The following is an 18,926-nucleotide window of genomic DNA, read 5'->3' as shown; positions in this document are numbered from 1 at the left end:
CCTTCCAGGATGGAGAAGGTGCAAATGCAAACAGAACCTTTGCAGGAAGAGCCTGGCCTGGGGTAGTGGTGTCTTCCTGGAGTGTGGGGTATGTGTGACCAGGCAGATGGCACAGGCTCCATGGCCCCTGGCACTGCTGCAACTGGTAAGGACACCCAGAGGGGACTTTCCTGGAGAAGAGGATCACTAAGGAGCTGGGTGCTCGTGCAGGAGAAATCCCTCCAGTTTTGGGGAAGAAAACTCTGTGCTGGGACATGATGCCTTGAAGGTGAGGAGGGCTGCAAGGAGGGGTTACGATTTAGCTTTAGGAGGGGGCTGATGCATGGTGGGGGGAAGCACCTTGCAGCTGCAGGGGGAGGGCTTGCAGACAGCCAGATCCTGCAAAGAGGGAGGATGGGGAGAGGGAACCGAGGACTGAAGTGCTTTGCCCCAGGCTGCTCAGGAAAGCCCTCAAGCTCTCGCTGCCTTCAAGTGTGTTTTTGCAAGGGCAAGTCCTGCTCCAGAGGGAGCTGACTTGTTAGAAGAGCAGAAAACTGGGGTTTGGAGTTGTTTTGCAGATACAGATTGGCTGAAAAGTGAAAGAGAAATTTCCACTGCCCTGGGAGTTGCCTCCTCCGCACCCAGTCCCAGCACCCACTGCCTCTGGACCTGTGGCCAGTGGGAACAGGCACAAGCAGAGAGGAATCTGCCTGTGTGCTGGAGGGAGGGTCTGAACCCCTCACCTTGTCTGGTCCAAGTGCTCAGGGATGCTGGCAGGAAAATCCCTTATTGTACACAACACCTGAGGCAGCAGCAACCCTTGGGAGTGAGCCTGGCCGCTCACCTGCCCTCTCCCCTGTGGGGCAGGTGCAAGAGGAGTGCTTGGCATTTAAACCTCCCCAAGGCACCCCGAAGCCCCCCACTCCCCCACAGGGCAGGCCTTGTGCTGTAGGGTGAAAGCAAACAGGCTTCCCTCAGGTTTCACGGCTGCTCTCAGCCCCTTTGGCCAGGGCGGGGGTGGTCCTCCACCGGTCTCTGTTAAAGCCTTTGGGCTGGCTGGTGGGGTACCAGGGATTTCTTACATAGAAGCCTATGGCTGTAATGCTTTTATATTAAATAAAGGCAGGCCCTATTCTTTAATGTGGGGGGTATGCCAAGCCCCCTTCAGCTTTATCGTCATTTCTGTGGGCTCCTCAGAAGTCAGAAGAGGGATGGGGGCACAAGTAGGGGGAGGAGGGCTGGGGTTGCCCCTGGGCCAGGCCCGTGGGGGCCAGCACACAGGTTTGGGGTTTGCTGGTGCTGCCAGGGCTGGATTTGGCCCCGGGTAGAGCGGGGTCCCACAGCATCCCCTGGGTACCACAACCCTGCCCATTCCCAGCCCTGAAGGACCCCCATCCTGGGGTCTGTCCCTAAATAGCCGAGTCTCAGCCAGACCTGGCAGGTACCCTCCGCCTCCCCATGGCAACGCGCGGACCAACGGCAAGGCCCGAAGCTGTTTACGGGGCGGAGCGTCGCCGTGGCAACGCGTGAAGCCTCTCGGAGCAGCTACTTAATGGCAGCCCCCGGGCGGCCGGGAAATCACGGCGGGCAGGGCCTGGCACGGCGCGGGGCCAGCGCTCACCGGGGTGGGGGGAGCGGGACCCCCTAGCCCAGCGCCGGGCCTCCGGGGATTTTGTTGATTTTTTTCTCTTCCATCCCCCACCCCCCATCTTTTTTTTTTTTTTTTTTTTTTTTTTTAATCCTGTTCTTCCAGAAGCTTCTTGCTCTCTCGTGAACTTTGGAAGTTGCGGGACGTCGCCGGGACGGGGTGAGGGGCGGCGGCGGGGGGCGACAGCGGCGGGGGGCGGGGGGGTCGCGGGCGGGCGCTGGGATGGGGCAGCGGGACGGCGCTGCGGGGCTCGGCAGGGCAGCTGGGGCGAAGCCGCCTACAGGGGCGGGAAGTGTGCGGCGGGGGGTGTGTGGGGGGTGTCTTATTGTTATTTTTATTCTTATTTTTATTCCTGTTTTTTAAATTTCTCTTTTATTTGTATTTATTTAAATTTGGTTTATTCCTCCCCCCGTCACCCACTCACCCACCACCCCGTCCAACTACTGCAGCGAGCATTATGGGGACCTCCCCCACTGCTGGCACAGGGGCTGGCAGGGGCTGGGTGGTGGCACTGGGGGACCAGGTACACAAACAGGACCCCGCTGCCCCGAGCCCTATTGCCCCCGGCGGATGGGCTCAGTATCATCTAACCCACGGAACCCCCAGCCCCGGCGCGGCCGGTGCCCGGCTGGCCTCGGCAGCCCCCCGGCTGGCCCGGGCGGACCAGGTGAAGGCAGCAGCAGAAACGGCCCCGAACCCAGGGAGTGGGCAGCGGGGGGGACTCGAAGGGCTTTGCCCGAGGTGTCGGACCCTGACATTTAGTCCTGCTAGCGGCAGGTGCGACAAACGGCCCCGCTCCGTGGGCTGCCGGGGCTGGGCTTTGGCTCTTCCCGGGGGTTTCCCTCGGTTTGGGAAAATTCTGCCTTCGGCCGAAGGCTTGCTGGGCAGCACCAGCCCACCGGGGTGGGCGTGGGTGACACCGGGGCGCGGGGCCCTGAGGGCATCTCCCCGAGCTCTGGGGCTGCCGAAGCACCCCGGGGGAGGCACTGCGGCTCTGGTGCGCAGCACCCCGGGGTGGGTCTCGCTCAGTGGTGCTGGGGGCACCCAGACCCGGTCCTGCCCGCGTGCCAGAGAGCAGCTGCGCCTCGGGGAGCCCCAACCCCCTCTCTGCTGTTATTGCAGGACCTGCCCCGCGCCCTCCTTCCCCTTCACGTGCGCCCCGGGACTGCAAGAGCTGCCGACACACCGAGCCATGGCTGAGGGGTGGCTGAACAGCCTGCAGGCAGGCAAGGACAGAGGGCACACGGGCAGCGTGGGGGGCTCGCATGATCTCGATGACAGCCTGACCAGCCTCATGTGGCTGCGTGACTTCTCCATCGTTGACGCCACCATGGGCAAGTCCTCCTACTGCCCCAGTGGCCCAGACCTGCACGACGGTCACAAGGTCCCCAGCTTTGCTGCTCCATGCTCACCTTTGGCTGCCGACCCAGCGTGCATGGGCATACCACACACCCCCTGCAATCCCATCTCCTCTTCCACCTCAAGGACAGCCAACCACCCCGTGGCCGTGCACCCGCAGCTCGTGGAGGACATTGACTACAAGACCAACCCGCACGTCAAGCCACCCTACTCCTATGCCACCCTCATCTGCATGGCAATGGAGGCCAGCAAGAAGCCCAAAATCACCCTGTCCGCCATCTACAAGTGGATTACGGACAACTTCTGCTACTTCCGACACGCTGATCCCACCTGGCAGGTAGGACGGAGATCTGGAGACCTCTTGCCTTCTCCCTTCTCCCCACAGGGCTACGGAGGGCTTTCCGAGGCAAGGTCCCATGGGGATGCTGCATCCCACTGGGAGGACAGCCACACAGGCAGCCCGTGGTAAAGGGCTGTAACAGCAAAGATCTCATGGGTGGAAATCCCAAGGCCACGAGGGTGACAGAGGGAAGGAGCCACTGTGGGGATGAGCCCAGGGCCATTTTGGGAGCAGGGAGGTACCTGCTGTGCTGCTGGCTCCTGAGGCTCCTCTTGGCTCTGGGGCAAAGGCATCTCTGACCCTGGCTCCACCTTTCTGGAGCTCTTGTCAGGTCCCGAGTCCCTCAGCGCTGAGCACACCTGAAGTCACCAAGTTGAGTATCTGTGGGTGCTGAGGACCAGGCGTAGCAGAGGGGTGGATAAGAAGCCCCAGGGAGGTGCCACTTGTTGGACAAATGCCTTGTTGGGGAGGTTGAGAGCAGAAATGCAGCTGATTTCCAAGCAGGGCAGAGCGCAGGTGTCCTGTCCCCTTGGCCGGGCAAAGGAGGCTCCATCACTGTGGCAAGCTGGTGAGGCCTCAGAGCGAAGCCCAAGAGAGATCAAAGAGGGCTGCTCTCCCCAGCTAGCATGAGCGTGTCCCCAGAGGGTAGGGGGCAGCCCCCAGTCACACCAGCTTTGGGGACAGCCTGAATCACAGGGGTTTCTCCCAGCACCCTGGCTCGCTGCCCTGCTCTGTTACATGAGGCTTTCTAGGGCAGGAGGGACCTGGGTGGCTCTTCCCTCCACTTGGGTTATTCCCAGCATGAGTCCGCACTCTGGCAATCCGGCGATGCCGGTGGTCATGCTCACCCAGGCAGGGCTGGGCAAAACCGCTGCAAAGCCTCTGCCCAGGGGTTGCCCACCTTCTCCCCAGCCAGGTGGGTCTCCAGTGGCTCCTGAAGCCCACCATGGGAAAGGGAATCCCTGGGTCCCCAGCCTTCCCTGTGCTGGGGGGACCCAGAGGAGTGACACTGGAGGACCAGCTGTGCACCAGCGTGTTGACTTTCTCCTGAAAAATCACGGCTGAGTAATCACCACGTTTTCAATCAAATGTGTTTATGAAAAAACAAAAGGTTTTCAATCCCTCTCCGCAGAGATGCAGGGGGTTCACGGGACCGCAGCCGGCAGGAATGGTAAATACGTTAATCGGCCGGGCAATAACAGAGGGCAGCCCAGGGATGGGGAGGGGAGGTGGGGAGCAGAGAATTCAGCTTGTGAGTCTCTGACCCTTGTAAAGTTTTGTTAAACTGTAAATTTGGAGTTACCACAGCCTGGGTTGTTTGCAGGGATATCTGTGTTCCTGCTGCTTTCTTCTTTTCAATTGTCTGTCTTTTCTTTCCCTTCATTTTCTGCCTTTGTTTTTCTTTTTTTACTTTTTTTTTTTTTCTCTTATGTGAAGACAGCCTAGAAAGGTCATGCCACCCATACTCTGGGGGGAGATGGATATATTCCTGTGGGAGCTGAGTGGTTTGGAAGGGAGCCAACACACCCAAGGAGCTTCAGCCCAGAGGAGGGTTTTGTTGTGTGTGTGTGTGTGTGTGTGTGTGTGCGCGCGCGCGTGTGTGTGTTTTTCAACAGCTCCAAGCATTCAAGCCTTGTTTTTCCTATTCGGCACTACGGATTATGGATGAATAAGCATAAAGATATCCAGGCAACATTAAAAAAAACCCAAACCCTCTACCATATACAATCTCTTAATACAGTCTTGGCTTTGTGGAGTCCAGCGCTGGGTTATTTACCCAATAACTGAGTTTCCTTTCTGATTATTCACATCACTCCAGGCACATTCAGGGTTTCAGAACAGCGTGATGGAGGCAGAAACTTCACTTTTTCTTTTTTTTTTTTCCTTTTATAATTTTCTTTTTTACACCCCCAGCTTGTTTGGGTGGTGGCTGATGAAGATGCAGTGATTTCACACCGAGCTTCCTCGGGCCAAAAGGCACCTCTGGGGACACGCACGGCTACGGCGGAACAGCCCGCGTGTCTCTCCAGTTTTGCCCGCCTGGTTTGTGTCAGCCTGGCTGTAGGGAGGCATGGGGGCTACTTTTTGGCCAAAAATTTTCCCCCCAACACTCACAATAGGCACAGATGAACTGGGGGATGCAAGGAGGGCCCTGATCATGCCATCCCACACGGTGCCGCCAGCCCTGGCCACTTGTGCTGGGGCCATGGCCACACTGGTGTAATGACTTCTCCTCCGTGCCTACAGAAAGTCTGGCTGGTTTCCTCCAGCGCACTGCATGATCTAAGGCCCCATGGCCCTGGTGTACAGCCAAGGAGAGTTGCCCAAAATCTTCCTGCTGGTTGCCAAGTCCTAGCCTGAGCGCCGTGGCTCCTGCCATCGCTGGCTGCAGTAGACGGGAGGCAAGAAAACGGCTAGCGACTCGGGGCGGGGGTGTCTCTGCTGGGCACGCACCCGGCATGTTTTGACGTTGCCATTTCTGCTTGCTTGTTCCCATTTCTGGTTGCCGAAAATGTGCTTTCCCACCAGTCTCCCTTGCACGCAGGTAGGTGCTGCGGCAGCACACAAGCATTCAGACGGGTTCTTTTTCTCTTTTGGGTCTAGAACTCCATCCGGCACAACCTCTCCTTGAATAAGTGCTTCATCAAGGTGCCCCGGGAGAAAGGCGAGCCGGGGAAAGGCGGCTTCTGGAAGCTGGACCCCCAACACGCTGACCGGCTCAAGAACGGTGCCTTCAAAAAGCGGAGGACACCCCCCGTGCAGATCCACCCGGCCTTCACCAACGGGGCCCAGCCCGGAGCACCGTTTGCCACCAGCCCAGCTGCTCCAGCTTGCACCTCCAGCAGCATCCTCACTGTCAACACCCAGTCGCAGCAGCTGCTGAAAGAGTTTGAAGAAGTCACCGGTGGCCACAACGCGAATGCGGCGGACGGCAAGGCAGGGCACAAGCGCAGGCACAGCTCGCCCAAGAGAACAGCCAAGGTGCCTCGGCTTTCCAGCTCGGCCTTGCTGACTCAGGAAGAGCAGACCGAGCTGGGGTCGCTGAAAGGTGACTTTGACTGGGAAGCCATTTTCAACACCAACCTGAATGGAGACTTCTCTGCTTTGGGGGACCTGGACCTCATGCCTGCCATCAGCATCGTAACACGTGACCTGGACTTGATGTTACATGGGCACCACGTCGACTGTCCCCAGGGGCAGGAGCAGGTCCTCACTGAGTCCAACAAGAACATCCTGGACATTGACGAAACCTTCATGGCCACTTCTTTCCTGCAGCACCCCTGGGATGAAGGGACAAATGATTACCTCTCCAACTGTGTCAACATGGAGCAGTTATTTGACCTCAACGATGCCTCTTTACCAGCAGATGAGAGCGACTGGAGCAGTCTGGCGTCCCTCTTATAAAGTGGCCAGTCACCATTCAAAGCCCGCACAGACTTTAGTAGGATGTGCCCCCCATGCTGCTGGGAATTACAAGGGACAAGATTTTCTAGAGACAGAGACCTCCACAGTGACTTTTACCAGCTTCATTGTACGATTATTCACAGAAACACCGGGGGGGAGAAAAAAACACCACCACAGGAACTCCTTGATAGATCATTAAAGGACACATCAGAATTCTCTGGTCCACCAGTTTCCTCAAGGCAAGAAATATAACACTACTTATTTTTTTACTTTTGGAGGAAGAAATTTGAACTACAATATTTCTTTTTCCATGGAGGTGGTCACGGCATATGTTCCTTCAGGGCTAAAGGAGAGCACCTGCTACATCCCTTCTAAGACATGAGGTTCCTGGTGGCTTTAGGACTTGATAGACTAAGTGCAATTTCCTCACCCTTTCGTCTTGCCGTTTCTCATTCCTTTTTCTGTCTGAGGTAGCTGGTAGGTACAGCGTGTTAATTAGCAGCAAGCAAATAGAGGTCCCTTCTGGATTGTTCTGAGTTCAGCCTCCCTCCTGACTTGTGCCTAGGGAAGAAGAAGAAGAAAAGGTTTATAAATTCAGAAAGCCTGCCTCTTTAGATGTTTTTATATAATCTATTATATATTATATATTCAAAGAAACCTATATTTTTAGCACTAGACTTTCTTAATAGTGGGAGGATAGGGGAAAAACAGTTTGGGGGCTGTTTTGTATTTTCACTCTTTAAAGGCTTGTGTTCACTGTTCTGTAAACCAAGACTACGCAAGGGATAATTCCTGCAGCAGCAGCAGCAGCAGCAACAACAGGTTTTGATAAGGATCCAGCAATTGGTCCTGGCGGAAGAGCAGCAGGGACTAGGGCTCTCCCAGAACTGTCTTTCATAGTTTTTGTAACCAAAATCCTTGCTGTGCTTGCCAAAGGGCCAAGACCACCGTAAGCCCTCCCTGTCTTTCACCAGCTGACATAGACCCTCTCCATTTTTTTGGACTGATGCTGTTGCCCTCCACTACCTTTGCTCATCCATCAGGCTCCAAGTGGCTGCCAGGGCAATGCAGGACCCTGATTAAGGAGACACTTTTGGGAGAGCTGTAAGAGAACTGCCGTTGCATGGCCATCAGCTGGTGTTGATGTGTCAAACCACATCCAATGCTGCCAGGTGGGACTGAGAAGGAAAGAAATTCACATTCAGGCTCCACTCAAGAGCTCAGGCCAAACACTGTGCGTGCAACGGGCTCTGGGGACAGCAGTGAAGATCAAGTCCCGTGCAGCTGGGAACAGCTCATCAGCTGGCAGAGCCGCAGGCTGGACACACACAGAAGCTTTGGCCCTTTGACTTGGGGTGCAGCAAGAGCGTGGCAGGGTCTCAGCAAAGTAGCTCAGAAGCATTCTGAGAGTGGAGCCAAACTCTGCAGAAACATGACGTGGAGCTCTCAAGCACTACATTCTTTGCCTCTCCTTTGCTGTAGGTTATTAGAAGTAAGAGTAGCCATTAGGTGGGAGTAAGTAGAAGCAGTAGTTTTAGTGGTGTGTCTTAGACTTGCCGAAAATTGGTACATTGGAGGATTGTACATAGTTCATTTTTTGTCTACAAGAGCACTTCGGACCTTCATGTAAGCAATATAATTGAGAGAATAGTTGTAGTGTATCAATAAAAAAGCCTTAAAAACAAATATAAATTACACTTAGAGTAATTTGCACCCAGATCTGGGGAGAGTGTTGGAGCCGTGGAAGTAGGAGCGCAAGTCCCGCATTCCCCCCGAGTAAAGCATGGGCCAGGATAAGAACCGTCACGTTTAGTGCATGAAAGCAACGGAGCTGGGGCTGGGCCGCTGCCTTCCCCCAGTGAGATGCTTTGCCATGGGATGCCACCACATGGCTGGGGATGGTGTCCCTGGGGCTGGGGCGTGAGGACCATGTCTCTGGGGGGCTTTGAGGGCCGGTGTAGATGTTTATATCTGTATTGACAATGCTTCTTTGTATTTCTTGCTTTTGTTATTTTGTCCTGGTTTAGGGCCTCTATACTGATGCTGAAGAACTGCAGAGACACGTGTGCAATTTAACCTTTTTCATGGAAAGTATTTTAAATATTAAAAAAAAACAACAAAACACCCTGAAGAAAACTCCTTTCTGCCTCCTTGTTTCCTTCCAGCAGCGCCTGGCTCCGTCTGACCCTCCCGACCTGGAGGTAGGGGACATCTCACCAGCCCGGCCCTGGCTGTACAGCCAGCCCCCGCACAGGGATGCTACCACTCCCCCTCTGCAGCGCCACAGCAATTCCCCATGGGGAAACCGAGGCACAAGCCAGCACCTGCGTGGCAGTGGTTACACACTGCCCGTGCGGCACAAGGGTGGCCGTGCTCAGTGTCCCAAGTCCTGGGAGCTGCTCCCAACCCCTGGAGCATCCTTCCCTGCCTCTGCAGGGAGCTGCTGGGGGTGACACGGTGGCGGTGGGAGCGCCCGGGACTACCCCTCTGCTTGTGCCATGTCCCCACCCGGCTCTGTAGATGCCCCTGGGAAGGAAACACAAGTGGCTTTGGAGCCTCCCGGGTACAGGGTGGCGAGAGGAGCTGCACAGAAGCCACAGGAATAGCTGAGCCCTCGCGAGGCCAGTTACGCCCAGGAGGAGCTGGGCTCTGCTCAAGCGGGGAAGAAGAGCAGCGCACACCCAGCTGCCAGCGCAGCCGGTGCAGACAGGGCAGCGGGTTTGGGTCTGGGGGCAGCGGGTTTGGGGAGCCCCATGGGGAGGGCAGGTTGGCTCAGGGCTGTGGGGCTGGGTGCGAGGGAGGCCGGGGCCAGGCTCTGTGCCCACAGCTGTGGGGCAGGGCTGTCACCCGGCATGCTGGGAGAAGGGGGCTGGAAGGGGACTCCGGAGAAGGGCGGTCTGGCCCCTGCACCGTGGCGGCTCATCCCCCCTGTCAGGCTGGAGCATCTCCAGGGACAGAGATCCCCCTCCGCGCCCTGCCTGGGGCTCATCCTTCAGACGGACCCACTCCGGGATGTCCCGTCCCTCTTGCCCTAGGGACACAGCCCTCCCCAGCAGATGCCCAGCACGTCAGGAGCACCCTGTCACCTCCCCAGGGATCTGCTGGATCCCATGGGCACCAGGCACTGCAGCAGTCAGCCCCAGGGCTGCCTGGTTGCTCTGCAGGGGTCACAGCTCTTCCCAGGCTGGCCAGTCTCAACACAAAATAAGGGCTGAGCTCACTGCAGAGCCTAGCCTCGGCTCGTGTGTGCTTCGTGCCGGGAGAGCAGGATGTGACCCTTGGGATGAGGTAGGGTTATCCCTTGGCGGGTGGCAGCTTTCACGGGGCTCTGGCAGGAGCAGTGGCTGGAGTTTGGAGGCAGATCTGGGCTCTCCTCTTGGGGACGCTGGGGACCAGGAACCCCAAAAGGCAATAAGGAATTCCCGGTCCTGGCTTCTCCTCCTCTCAGCACCCTGGTGGTAGCACTGCGGGAGCTGCTCTGTGCTCCCCCCGGGTAACGGTGCCACTGGCAGGGCTGCAAAAAGCTGGCAGCCCCCTTGTCCCTCAGTCCACTTATTTGCGTTGTTTTGCCCGGCACAACCGCGCAGGTCCTGGTTTTACCCCCCCTGGAAAGGGACGAGCCCCCAGCACCCCAGCCCTGAGAGCGGAGTGCAGAGAACAACCTGGCCAGGAAAAAGTATTCCGGCCTGTCGGAGCCAGCTGAGGGGTTTAAAGCGAGAAAGGGTGAATATGCTGGGGGGCCGGGTACCCAAACAAGCTGTCACTGCCCGAGGCTTCTGGAGGAGGCTGAGGCACGGACTCCCGAGTCTGACCACAAGACCCTTCATTAGTCCCAAACCCACCTTATCTGTCCTCGTCACTGTCCACGCGCAACATACTAAAACATCCCTGGTCAGTCACTACTGATCCCGCGCTTTCTGCTTGGCTACAGCCAACGGGTTAAGCCCTAAGCTACACCCCCCCCGCACTCGGTGCATTTCTGTGAGTTTCACGTTCTCAGCCAGCCGCCGAGACGCGGCACCGCGCACCCGCTGCGGCCTCGCTCCACGTCCCCTTTGCCTTCCCGGCCTGCAGCTCCTCCTTTCCCTCCCCTGCAGCCTTCCAGGCCCTTCACAGGCACCGTGCCCTCCGGCGCTCGCCATCGAGCTCTCTACAGCTTCTCCCCGGCGCGGGGAAAGCCCGTCCTGCGGAACGGGGCAGGTGGTTGAGCCCCGCCCCCCACGCGCCCCCGCCCGCCCCCCGCCACGCGCCCCGCCACGCGCCCCCCCACGCGCCCCCCGCGACTGTTGGGCTCGGCACCGTTTAAACGCGGGCGGAACCCGCAGCCCCGGCGCGGCCGGTGCGGGGCTCCCCGGTCCCGGCCGGCCTCGGCAGCCCCGCCGCTGCCCCAGAGCCGGGGGGCGCGTTTGCAGCCCCCAGCGAACAGGCGCCGCACCCCCGGCCCGGGAAGAAGCCAAAGCCGAACTGCCGGCTCGCTGCGAGCGCGGTGCTGAGAGGGGCTCCGCGCCCCGGCCCCGGCTGGCCCGGGCGGACCAGGTGAAGGCAGCAGCAGAAACGGCCCCGAACCCAGGGAGTGGGCAGCGGGGGGGGACTCGAAGGGCTTTGCCCGAGGTGTCGGACCCTGACATTTAGTCCTGCTAGCGGCAGGTGCGACAAACGGCCCCGCTCCGTGGGCTGCCGGGGCTGGGCTTTGGCTCTTCCCGGGGGTTTCCCTCGGTTTGGGAAAATTCTGCCTTCGGCCGAAGGCTTGCTGGGCAGCACCAGCCCACCGGGGTGGGCGTGGGTGACACCGGGGCGCGGGGCCCTGAGGGCATCTCCCCGAGCTCTGGGGCTGCCGAAGCACCCCGGGGGAGGCACTGCGGCTCTGGTGCGCAGCACCCCGGGGTGGGTCTCGCTCAGTGGTGCTGGGGGCACCCAGACCCGGTCCTGCCCGCGTGCCAGAGAGCAGCTGCGCCTCGGGGAGCCCCAACCCCCTCTCTGCTGTTATTGCAGGACCTGCCCCGCGCCCTCCTTCCCCTTCACGTGCGCCCCGGGACTGCAAGAGCTGCCGACACACCGAGCCATGGCTGAGGGGTGGCTGAACAGCCTGCAGGCAGGCAAGGACAGAGGGCACACGGGCAGCGTGGGGGACTCGCATGATCTCAACGACAGCCTGACCAGCCTCATGTGGCTGTGTGACTTCTCCATCGTTGGGATCGCCCTGGACGAGTCCTCCTGCTGCCCCAGTGGCCCAGACCCGCACAACGGTCACAAGGTCCCCAGCTTTGCCCCACCGTGCTCACCCACGACCTCTGACACGGCGTGCATGGGCATATCACACACCCCTTGCCCTGCCAGCTCCTCTTGCACCTCGAGCACAGCCAACCACCCCGTGGCCGTGCACCCGCAGCTCGCGGGGGACATTGACTACAAGACCAACCCGCACGTCAAGCCACCCTACTCCTATGCCACCCTCATCCGCATGGCAATGGAGGCCAGCAAGAAGCCCAAAATCAGCGTGTCCGACATCTACAAGTGGATCATGGACAACTTCTGCTACTTCCGACACGCTGATCCCACCTGGCAGGTAGGACGGAGATCTGGAGACCTCTTGCCTTCTCCCTTCTCCCCACAGGGCTACGGAGGGCTTTCCGAGGCAAGGTCCCATGGGGATGCCCAAAATCTTCCCGCTGGTTGCCAAGTCCTAGCCTGAGCGCCGTGGCTCCTGCCATCGCTGGCTGCAGTAGACGGGAGGCAAGAAAACGGCTAGCGACTCGGGGCGGGGGTGTCTCTGCTGGGCACGCACCCGGCATGTTTTGACGTTGCCATTTCTGCTTGCTTGTTCCCATTTCTGGTTGCCGAAAATGTGCTTTCCCACCAGTCTCCCTTGCACGCAGGTAGGTGCTGCGGCAGCACACAAGCATTCAGACGGGTTCTTTTTCTCTTTTGGGTCTAGAGCTCCATCCGGCACAACCTCTCCTTGAATAAGTGCTTCATCAAGGTGCCCCGGGAGAAAGGCGAGCCGGGGAAAGGCGGCTTCTGGAAGCTGGACCCCCAACACGCCGGCCAGCTCGAGAACGGTGCCGTCAAAAAGCGGAGGGCACCCCCCGTGCAGATCCACCCGGCCTTCACCAACGGGGCCCAGCCCGGAGCACCGTTTGCCACCAGCCCAGCTGCTCCGGCTTGCACCTCCAGCAGCATCCTCACTGTCAACACCCAGTTGCAGCAGCTGCTGAAAGAGTTTGAAGAAGTCACCGGTGGCCACAACGCGAATGCGGCGGACGGCAAGGCAGGGCACAAGCGCAGGCACAGCTCGCCCAAGAGAACAGCCAAGGTGCCTCGGCTTTCCAGCTCGGCCTTGCTGACTCGGGAAGAGCAGACCGAGCTGGGGTCGCTGGAAGGTGACTTTGACTGGGAAGCCATTTTCAACACCAGCCTGGACGGAGACTTCTCTGCTTTGGGGGCCCTGGACCTCATGCCTGCCATCAGCCCCGTAACACACAACCTGGACCTGGCGGCGCACGGGGACCACGTCGACTGTCCCCAGGGGCAGGAGCAGGTCCTCACTGAGTCCAACAAGAACATCCTGGACTTGGACGAAACCTTCATGGCCACTTCTTTCCTGCAGCACGCCTGGGATGAAGGGACAAATGATTACCTCTCCAACTGTGCCAACATGGAGCAGTTATTTGACCTCAACGATGCCGCTCTACTAGCAGATGAGCATGGGCCAGGCTGAGAACCGTCACGTTCAGTGCATGAAAGCACGCACTGGGGCTGGGCCGCTGCCTTCCCCCGGCGCGATGCTTTGCCATGGGATGCCACCACATGGCTGGGGATGGTGTCCCTGGGGCCGGGGCATGAGGGCCATGTCTCTGGGGGGGCTTTGGGGGTCGGCGTAGGTGTTTATATCTGTATTGACAATGCTTCTTTTTGGTTTTGTTGGCTTTCTCTTGGTTTTGTTATGTTGTCCTGTTTTGGGGACTCTATAGTGATGCTGTAGGATTGCAGAGATACGTGTTCAATTTCACCTTTTTCATGGAAAGTATTGTAACTATTAAAAAAAAAACCAACAAAACAAACCCTGAGGAAAACTCCTTTCTGACTCCTTGTTTCCTTCCAGCAGCGCCTGGCTCCGTCTGACCCTCCCGACCTGGAGGTAGGGGACATCTCACCAGCCCGGCCCTGGCTGTACAGCCAGCCCCCGTACAGGGATGCTACCACTCCCCCTCTGCAGCGCCACAGCAATTCCCCATGGGGAAACCGAGGCACAAGCCAGCACCTGCGTGGCAGTGGTTACACACTGCCCGTGCGGCACAAGGGTGGCCGTGCTCAGTGTCCCAAGTCCTGGGAGCTGCTCCCAACCCCTGGAGCATCCTTCCCTGCCTCTGCAGGGAGCTGCTGGGGGTGACACGGTGGCGGTGGGAGCGCCCGGGACTACCCCTCTGCTTGTGCCATGTCCCCACCCGGCTCTGTAGATGCCCCTGGGAAGGAAAACACAAAGTGGCTTTGGAGCCTCCCGGGTACAGGGTGGCGAGAGGAGCTGCACAGAAGCCACAGGAATAGCTGAGCCCTCGCGAGGCCAGTTACGCCCAGGAGGAGCTGGGCTCTGCTCAAGCGGGGAAGAAGAGCAGCGCACACCCAGCTGCCAGCGCAGCCGGTGCAGACAGGGCAGCGGGTTTGGGTCTGGGGCAGCGGGTTTGGGGGAGCCCCATGGGGAGGGCAGGTTGGCTCAGGGCTGTGGGGCTGGGTGCGAGGGAGGCCGGGGCCAGGCTCTGTGCCCACAGCTGTGGGGCAGGGGCTGTCACCCGGCATGCTGGGAGAAGGGGGCTGGAAGGGGACTCCGGAGAAGGGCGGTCCTGGCCCCTGCACCGTGGCGGCTCATCCCCCCTGTCAGGCTGGAGCATCTCCAGGGACAGAGATCCCCCTCCGCGCCCTGCCTGGGGCTCATCCTTCAGATGGACCCACTCCGGGATGTCCCGTCCCTCTTGCCCTAGGGACACAGCCCTCCCCAGCAGATGCCCAGCACGTCAGGAGCACCCTGTCACCTCCCCAGGGATCTGCTGGATCCCATGGGCACCAGGCACTGCAGCAGTCAGCCCCAGGGCTGCCTGGTTGCTCTGCAGGGGTCACAGCTCTTCCCAGGCTGGCCAGTCTCAACACAAAATAAGGGCTGAGCTCACTGCAGAGCCTAGCCTCGGCTCGTGTGTGCTTCGTGCCGGGAGAGCAGGATGTGACCCTTGGGATGAGGTAGGGTTATCCCTTGGCGGGTGGCAGCTTTCACGGGGCTCTGGCAGGAGCAGTGGCTGGAGTTTGGAGGCAGATCTGGGCTCTCCTCTTGGGGACGCTGGGGACCAGGAACCCCAAAAGGCACTAAGGAATTCCCGGTCCTGGCTTCTCCTCCTCTCAGCACCCTGGTGGTAGCACTGCGGGAGCTGCTCTGTGCTCCCCCCGGGTAACGGTGCCACTGGCAGGGCTGCAAAAAGCTGGCAGCCCCCTTGTCCCTCAGTCCACTTATTTGCGTTGTTTTGCCCGGCACAACCGCGCAGGTCCTGGTTTTACCCCCCCTGGAAAGGGACGAGCCCCCAGCACCCCAGCCCTGAGAGCGGAGTGCAGAGAACAACCTGGCCAGGAAAAAGTATTCCGGCCTGTCGGAGCCAGCTGAGGGGTTTAAAGCGAGAAAGGGTGAATATGCTGGGGGGCCGGGTACCCAAACAAGCTGTCACTGCCCGAGGCTTCTGGAGGAGGCTGAGGCACGGACTCCCGAGTCTGACCACAAGACCCTTCATTAGTCCCAAACCCACCTTATCTGTCCTCGTCACTGTCCACGCGCAACATACTAAAACATCCCTGGTCAGTCACTACTGATCCCGCGCTTTCTGCTTGGCTACAGCCAACGGGTTAAGCCCTAAGCTACACCCGCCCCGCACTCGGTGCATTTCTGTGAGTTTCACGTTCTCAGCCAGCCGCCGAGACGCGGCACCGCGCACCCGCTGCGGCCTCGCTCCACGTCCCCTTTGCCTTCCCGGCCTGCAGCTCCTCCTTTCCCTCCCCTGCAGCCTTCCAGGCCCTTCACAGGCACCGTGCCCTCCGGCGCTCGCCATCGAGCTCTCTACAGCTTCTCCCCGGCGCGGGGAAAGCCCGTCCTGCGGAACGGGGCAGGTGGTTGAGCCCCGCCCCCCACGCGCCCCCGCCCGCCCCCCGCCACGCGCCCCGCCACGCGCCCCCCCACGCGCCCCCCGCGACTGTTGGGCTCGGCACCGTTTAAACGCGGGCGGAACCCGCAGCCCCGGCGCGGCCGGTGCGGGGCTCCCCGGTCCCGGCCGGCCTCGGCAGCCCCGCCGCTGCCCCAGAGCCGGGGGGCGCGTTTGCAGCCCCCAGCGAACAGGCGCCGCACCCCCGGCCCGGGAAGAAGCCAAAGCCGAACTGCCGGCTCGCTGCGAGCGCGGTGCTGAGAGGGGCTCCGCGCCCCGGCCCCGGCTGGCCCGGGCGGACCAGGTGAAGGCAGCAGCAGAAACGGCCCCGAACCCAGGGAGTGGGCAGCGGGGGGGACTCGAAGGGCTTTGCCCGAGGTGTCGGACCCTGACATTTAGTCCTGCTAGCGGCAGGTGCGACAAACGGCCCCGCTCCGTGGGCTGCCGGGGCTGGGCTTTGGCTCTTCCCGGGGGTTTCCCTCGGTTTGGGAAAATTCTGCCTTCGGCCGAAGGCTTGCTGGGCAGCACCAGCCCACCGGGGTGGGCGTGGGTGACACCGGGGCGCGGGGCCCTGAGGGCATCTCCCCGAGCTCTGGGGCTGCCGAAGCACCCCGGGGGAGGCACTGCGGCTCTGGTGCGCAGCACCCCGGGGTGGGTCTCGCTCAGTGGTGCTGGGGGCACCCAGACCCGGTCCTGCCCGCGTGCCAGAGAGCAGCTGCGCCTCGGGGAGCCCCAACCCCCTCTCTGCTGTTATTGCAGGACCTGCCCCGCGCCCTCCTTCCCCTTCACGTGCGCCCCGGGACTGCAAGAGCTGCCGACACACCGAGCCATGGCTGAGGGGTGGCTGAACAGCCTGCAGGCAGGCAAGGACAGAGGGCACACGGGCAGCGTGGGGGACTCGCATGATCTCAACGACAGCCTGACCAGCCTCATGTGGCTGTGTGACTTCTCCATCGTTGGGATCGCCCTGGACGAGTCCTCCTGCTGCCCCAGTGGCCCAGACCCGCACAACGGTCACAAGGTCCCCAGCTTTGCCCCACCGTGCTCACCCACGACCTCTGACACGGCGTGCATGGGCATATCACACACCCCTTGCCCTGCCAGCTCCTCTTGCACCTCGAGCACAGCCAACCACCCCGTGGCCGTGCACCCGCAGCTCGCGGGGGACATTGACTACAAGACCAACCCGCACGTCAAGCCACCCTACTCCTATGCCACCCTCATCCGCATGGCAATGGAGGCCAGCAAGAAGCCCAAAATCAGCGTGTCCGACATCTACAAGTGGATCATGGACAACTTCTGCTACTTCCGACACGCTGATCCCACCTGGCAGGTAGGACGGAGATCTGGAGACCTCTTGCCTTCTCCCTTCTCCCCACAGGGCTACGGAGGGCTTTCCGAGGCAAGGTCCCATGGGGATGCCCAAAATCTTCCCGCTGGTTGCCAAGTCCTAGCCTGAGCGCCGTGGCTCCTGCCATCGCTGGCTGCAGTAGACGGGAGGCAAGAAAACGGCTAGCGACTCAGGGCGGGGGTGTCTCTGCTGGGCACGCACCCGGCATGTTTTGACGTTGCCATTTCTGCTTGCTTGTTCCCATTTCTGGTTGCCGAAAATGTGCTTTCCCACCAGTCTCCCTTGCACGCAGGTAGGTGCTGCGGCAGCACACAAGCATTCAGACGGGTTCTTTTTCTCTTTTGGGTCTAGAGCTCCATCCGGCACAACCTCTCCTTGAATAAGTGCTTCATCAAGGTGCCCCGGGAGAAAGGCGAGCCGGGGAAAGGCGGCTTCTGGAAGCTGGACCCCCAACACGCCGGCCAGCTCGAGAACGGTGCCGTCAAAAAGCGGAGGGCACCCCCCGTGCAGATCCACCCGGCCTTCACCAACGGGGCCCAGCCCGGAGCACCGTTTGCCACCAGCCCAGCTGCTCCGGCTTGCACCTCCAGCAGCATCCTCACTGTCAACACCCAGTTGCAGCAGCTGCTGAAAGAGTTTGAAGAAGTCACCGGTGGCCACAACGCGAATGCGGCGGACGGCAAGGCAGGGCACAAGCGCAGGCACAGCTCGCCCAAGAGAACAGCCAAGGTGCCTCGGCTTTCCAGCTCGGCCTTGCTGACTCGGGAAGAGCAGACCGAGCTGGGGTCGCTGGAAGGTGACTTTGACTGGGAAGCCATTTTCAACACCAGCCTGGACGGAGACTTCTCTGCTTTGGGGGACCTGGACCTCATGCCTGCCATCAGCCCCGTAACACACAACCTGGACCTGGCGGCGCACGGGGACCACGTCGACTGTCCCCAGGGGCAGGAGCAGGTCCTCACTGAGTCCAACAAGAACATCCTGGACTTGGACGAAACCTTCATGGCCACTTCTTTCCTGCAGCACGCCTGGGATGAAGGGACAAATGATTACCTCTCCAACTGTGCCAACATGGAGCAGTTATTTGACCTCAACGATGCCGCTCTACTAGCAGATGAGCATGGGCCAGGCTGAGAACCGTCACGTTCAGTGCATGAAAGCACGCACTGGGGCTGGGCCGCTGCCTTCCCCCGGCGCGATGCTTTGCCATGGGATGCCACCACATGGCTGGGGATGGTGTCCCTGGGGCCGGGGCATGAGGGCCATGTCTCTGGGGGGGCTTTGGGGGTCGGCGTAGGTGTTTATATCTGTATTGACAATGCTTCTTTTTGGTTTTGTTGGCTTTCTCTTGGTTTTGTTATGTTGTCCTGTTTTGGGGACTCTATAGTGATGCTGTAGGATTGCAGAGATACGTGTTCAATTTCACCTTTTTCATGGAAAGTATTGTAAATATTAAAAAAAAAACCAACAAAACAAACCCTGAGGAAAACTCCTTTCTGCCTCCTTGTTTCCTTCCAGCAGCGCCTGGCTCCGTCTGACCCTCCCGACCTGGAGGTAAGGGACATCTCACCAGCCCGGCCCTGGCTGTACAGCCAGCCCCCGTACAGGGATGCTACCACTCCCCCTCTGCAGCGCCACAGCAATTCCCCATGGGGAAACCGAGGCACAAGC

General features: G+C 60.0%; 3 protein-coding genes across 3 annotated transcripts; all 3 read left to right on the top strand.

Annotated features, from left to right (window-relative positions):
* Positions 1–2,758: 2,758 nt before the first annotated feature.
* Positions 2,759–8,816, top strand: LOC130152540 (forkhead box protein J1-like). The gene is made up of 2 exons (XM_056346270.1): positions 2,759–3,323; positions 5,931–8,816. Exons 1-2 carry the CDS (start codon positions 2,820–2,822, stop codon positions 6,729–6,731), a joined length of 1,305 nt encoding a protein of 434 aa, XP_056202245.1. The 5' UTR covers positions 2,759–2,819; the 3' UTR covers positions 6,732–8,816.
* Positions 8,817–11,793: 2,977 nt separating this feature from the next.
* On the top strand, positions 11,794–13,449 carry LOC130154549 (forkhead box protein J1-like). Its single transcript, XM_056350672.1, has 2 exons — positions 11,794–12,297; positions 12,667–13,449. The coding sequence occupies exons 1-2, from the start codon at positions 11,794–11,796 to the stop codon at positions 13,447–13,449; spliced, it is 1,287 nt and encodes a 428-aa protein (XP_056206647.1).
* Positions 13,450–16,733: 3,284 nt separating this feature from the next.
* Positions 16,734–18,389, top strand: LOC130154473 (forkhead box protein J1-like). Its single transcript, XM_056350569.1, has 2 exons — positions 16,734–17,237; positions 17,607–18,389. The coding sequence occupies exons 1-2, from the start codon at positions 16,734–16,736 to the stop codon at positions 18,387–18,389; spliced, it is 1,287 nt and encodes a 428-aa protein (XP_056206544.1).
* Positions 18,390–18,926: the final 537 nt, after the last annotated feature.

This window comes from Falco biarmicus, chromosome 1, assembly GCF_023638135.1.
Source record: "Falco biarmicus isolate bFalBia1 chromosome 1, bFalBia1.pri, whole genome shotgun sequence".
Classification (NCBI taxonomy): Eukaryota; Metazoa; Chordata; class Aves; order Falconiformes; family Falconidae; genus Falco; species Falco biarmicus.
The sequence above is the reverse complement of the archived record's forward strand: the minus strand, read 5'-3'. Positions and strand labels throughout refer to the sequence as shown.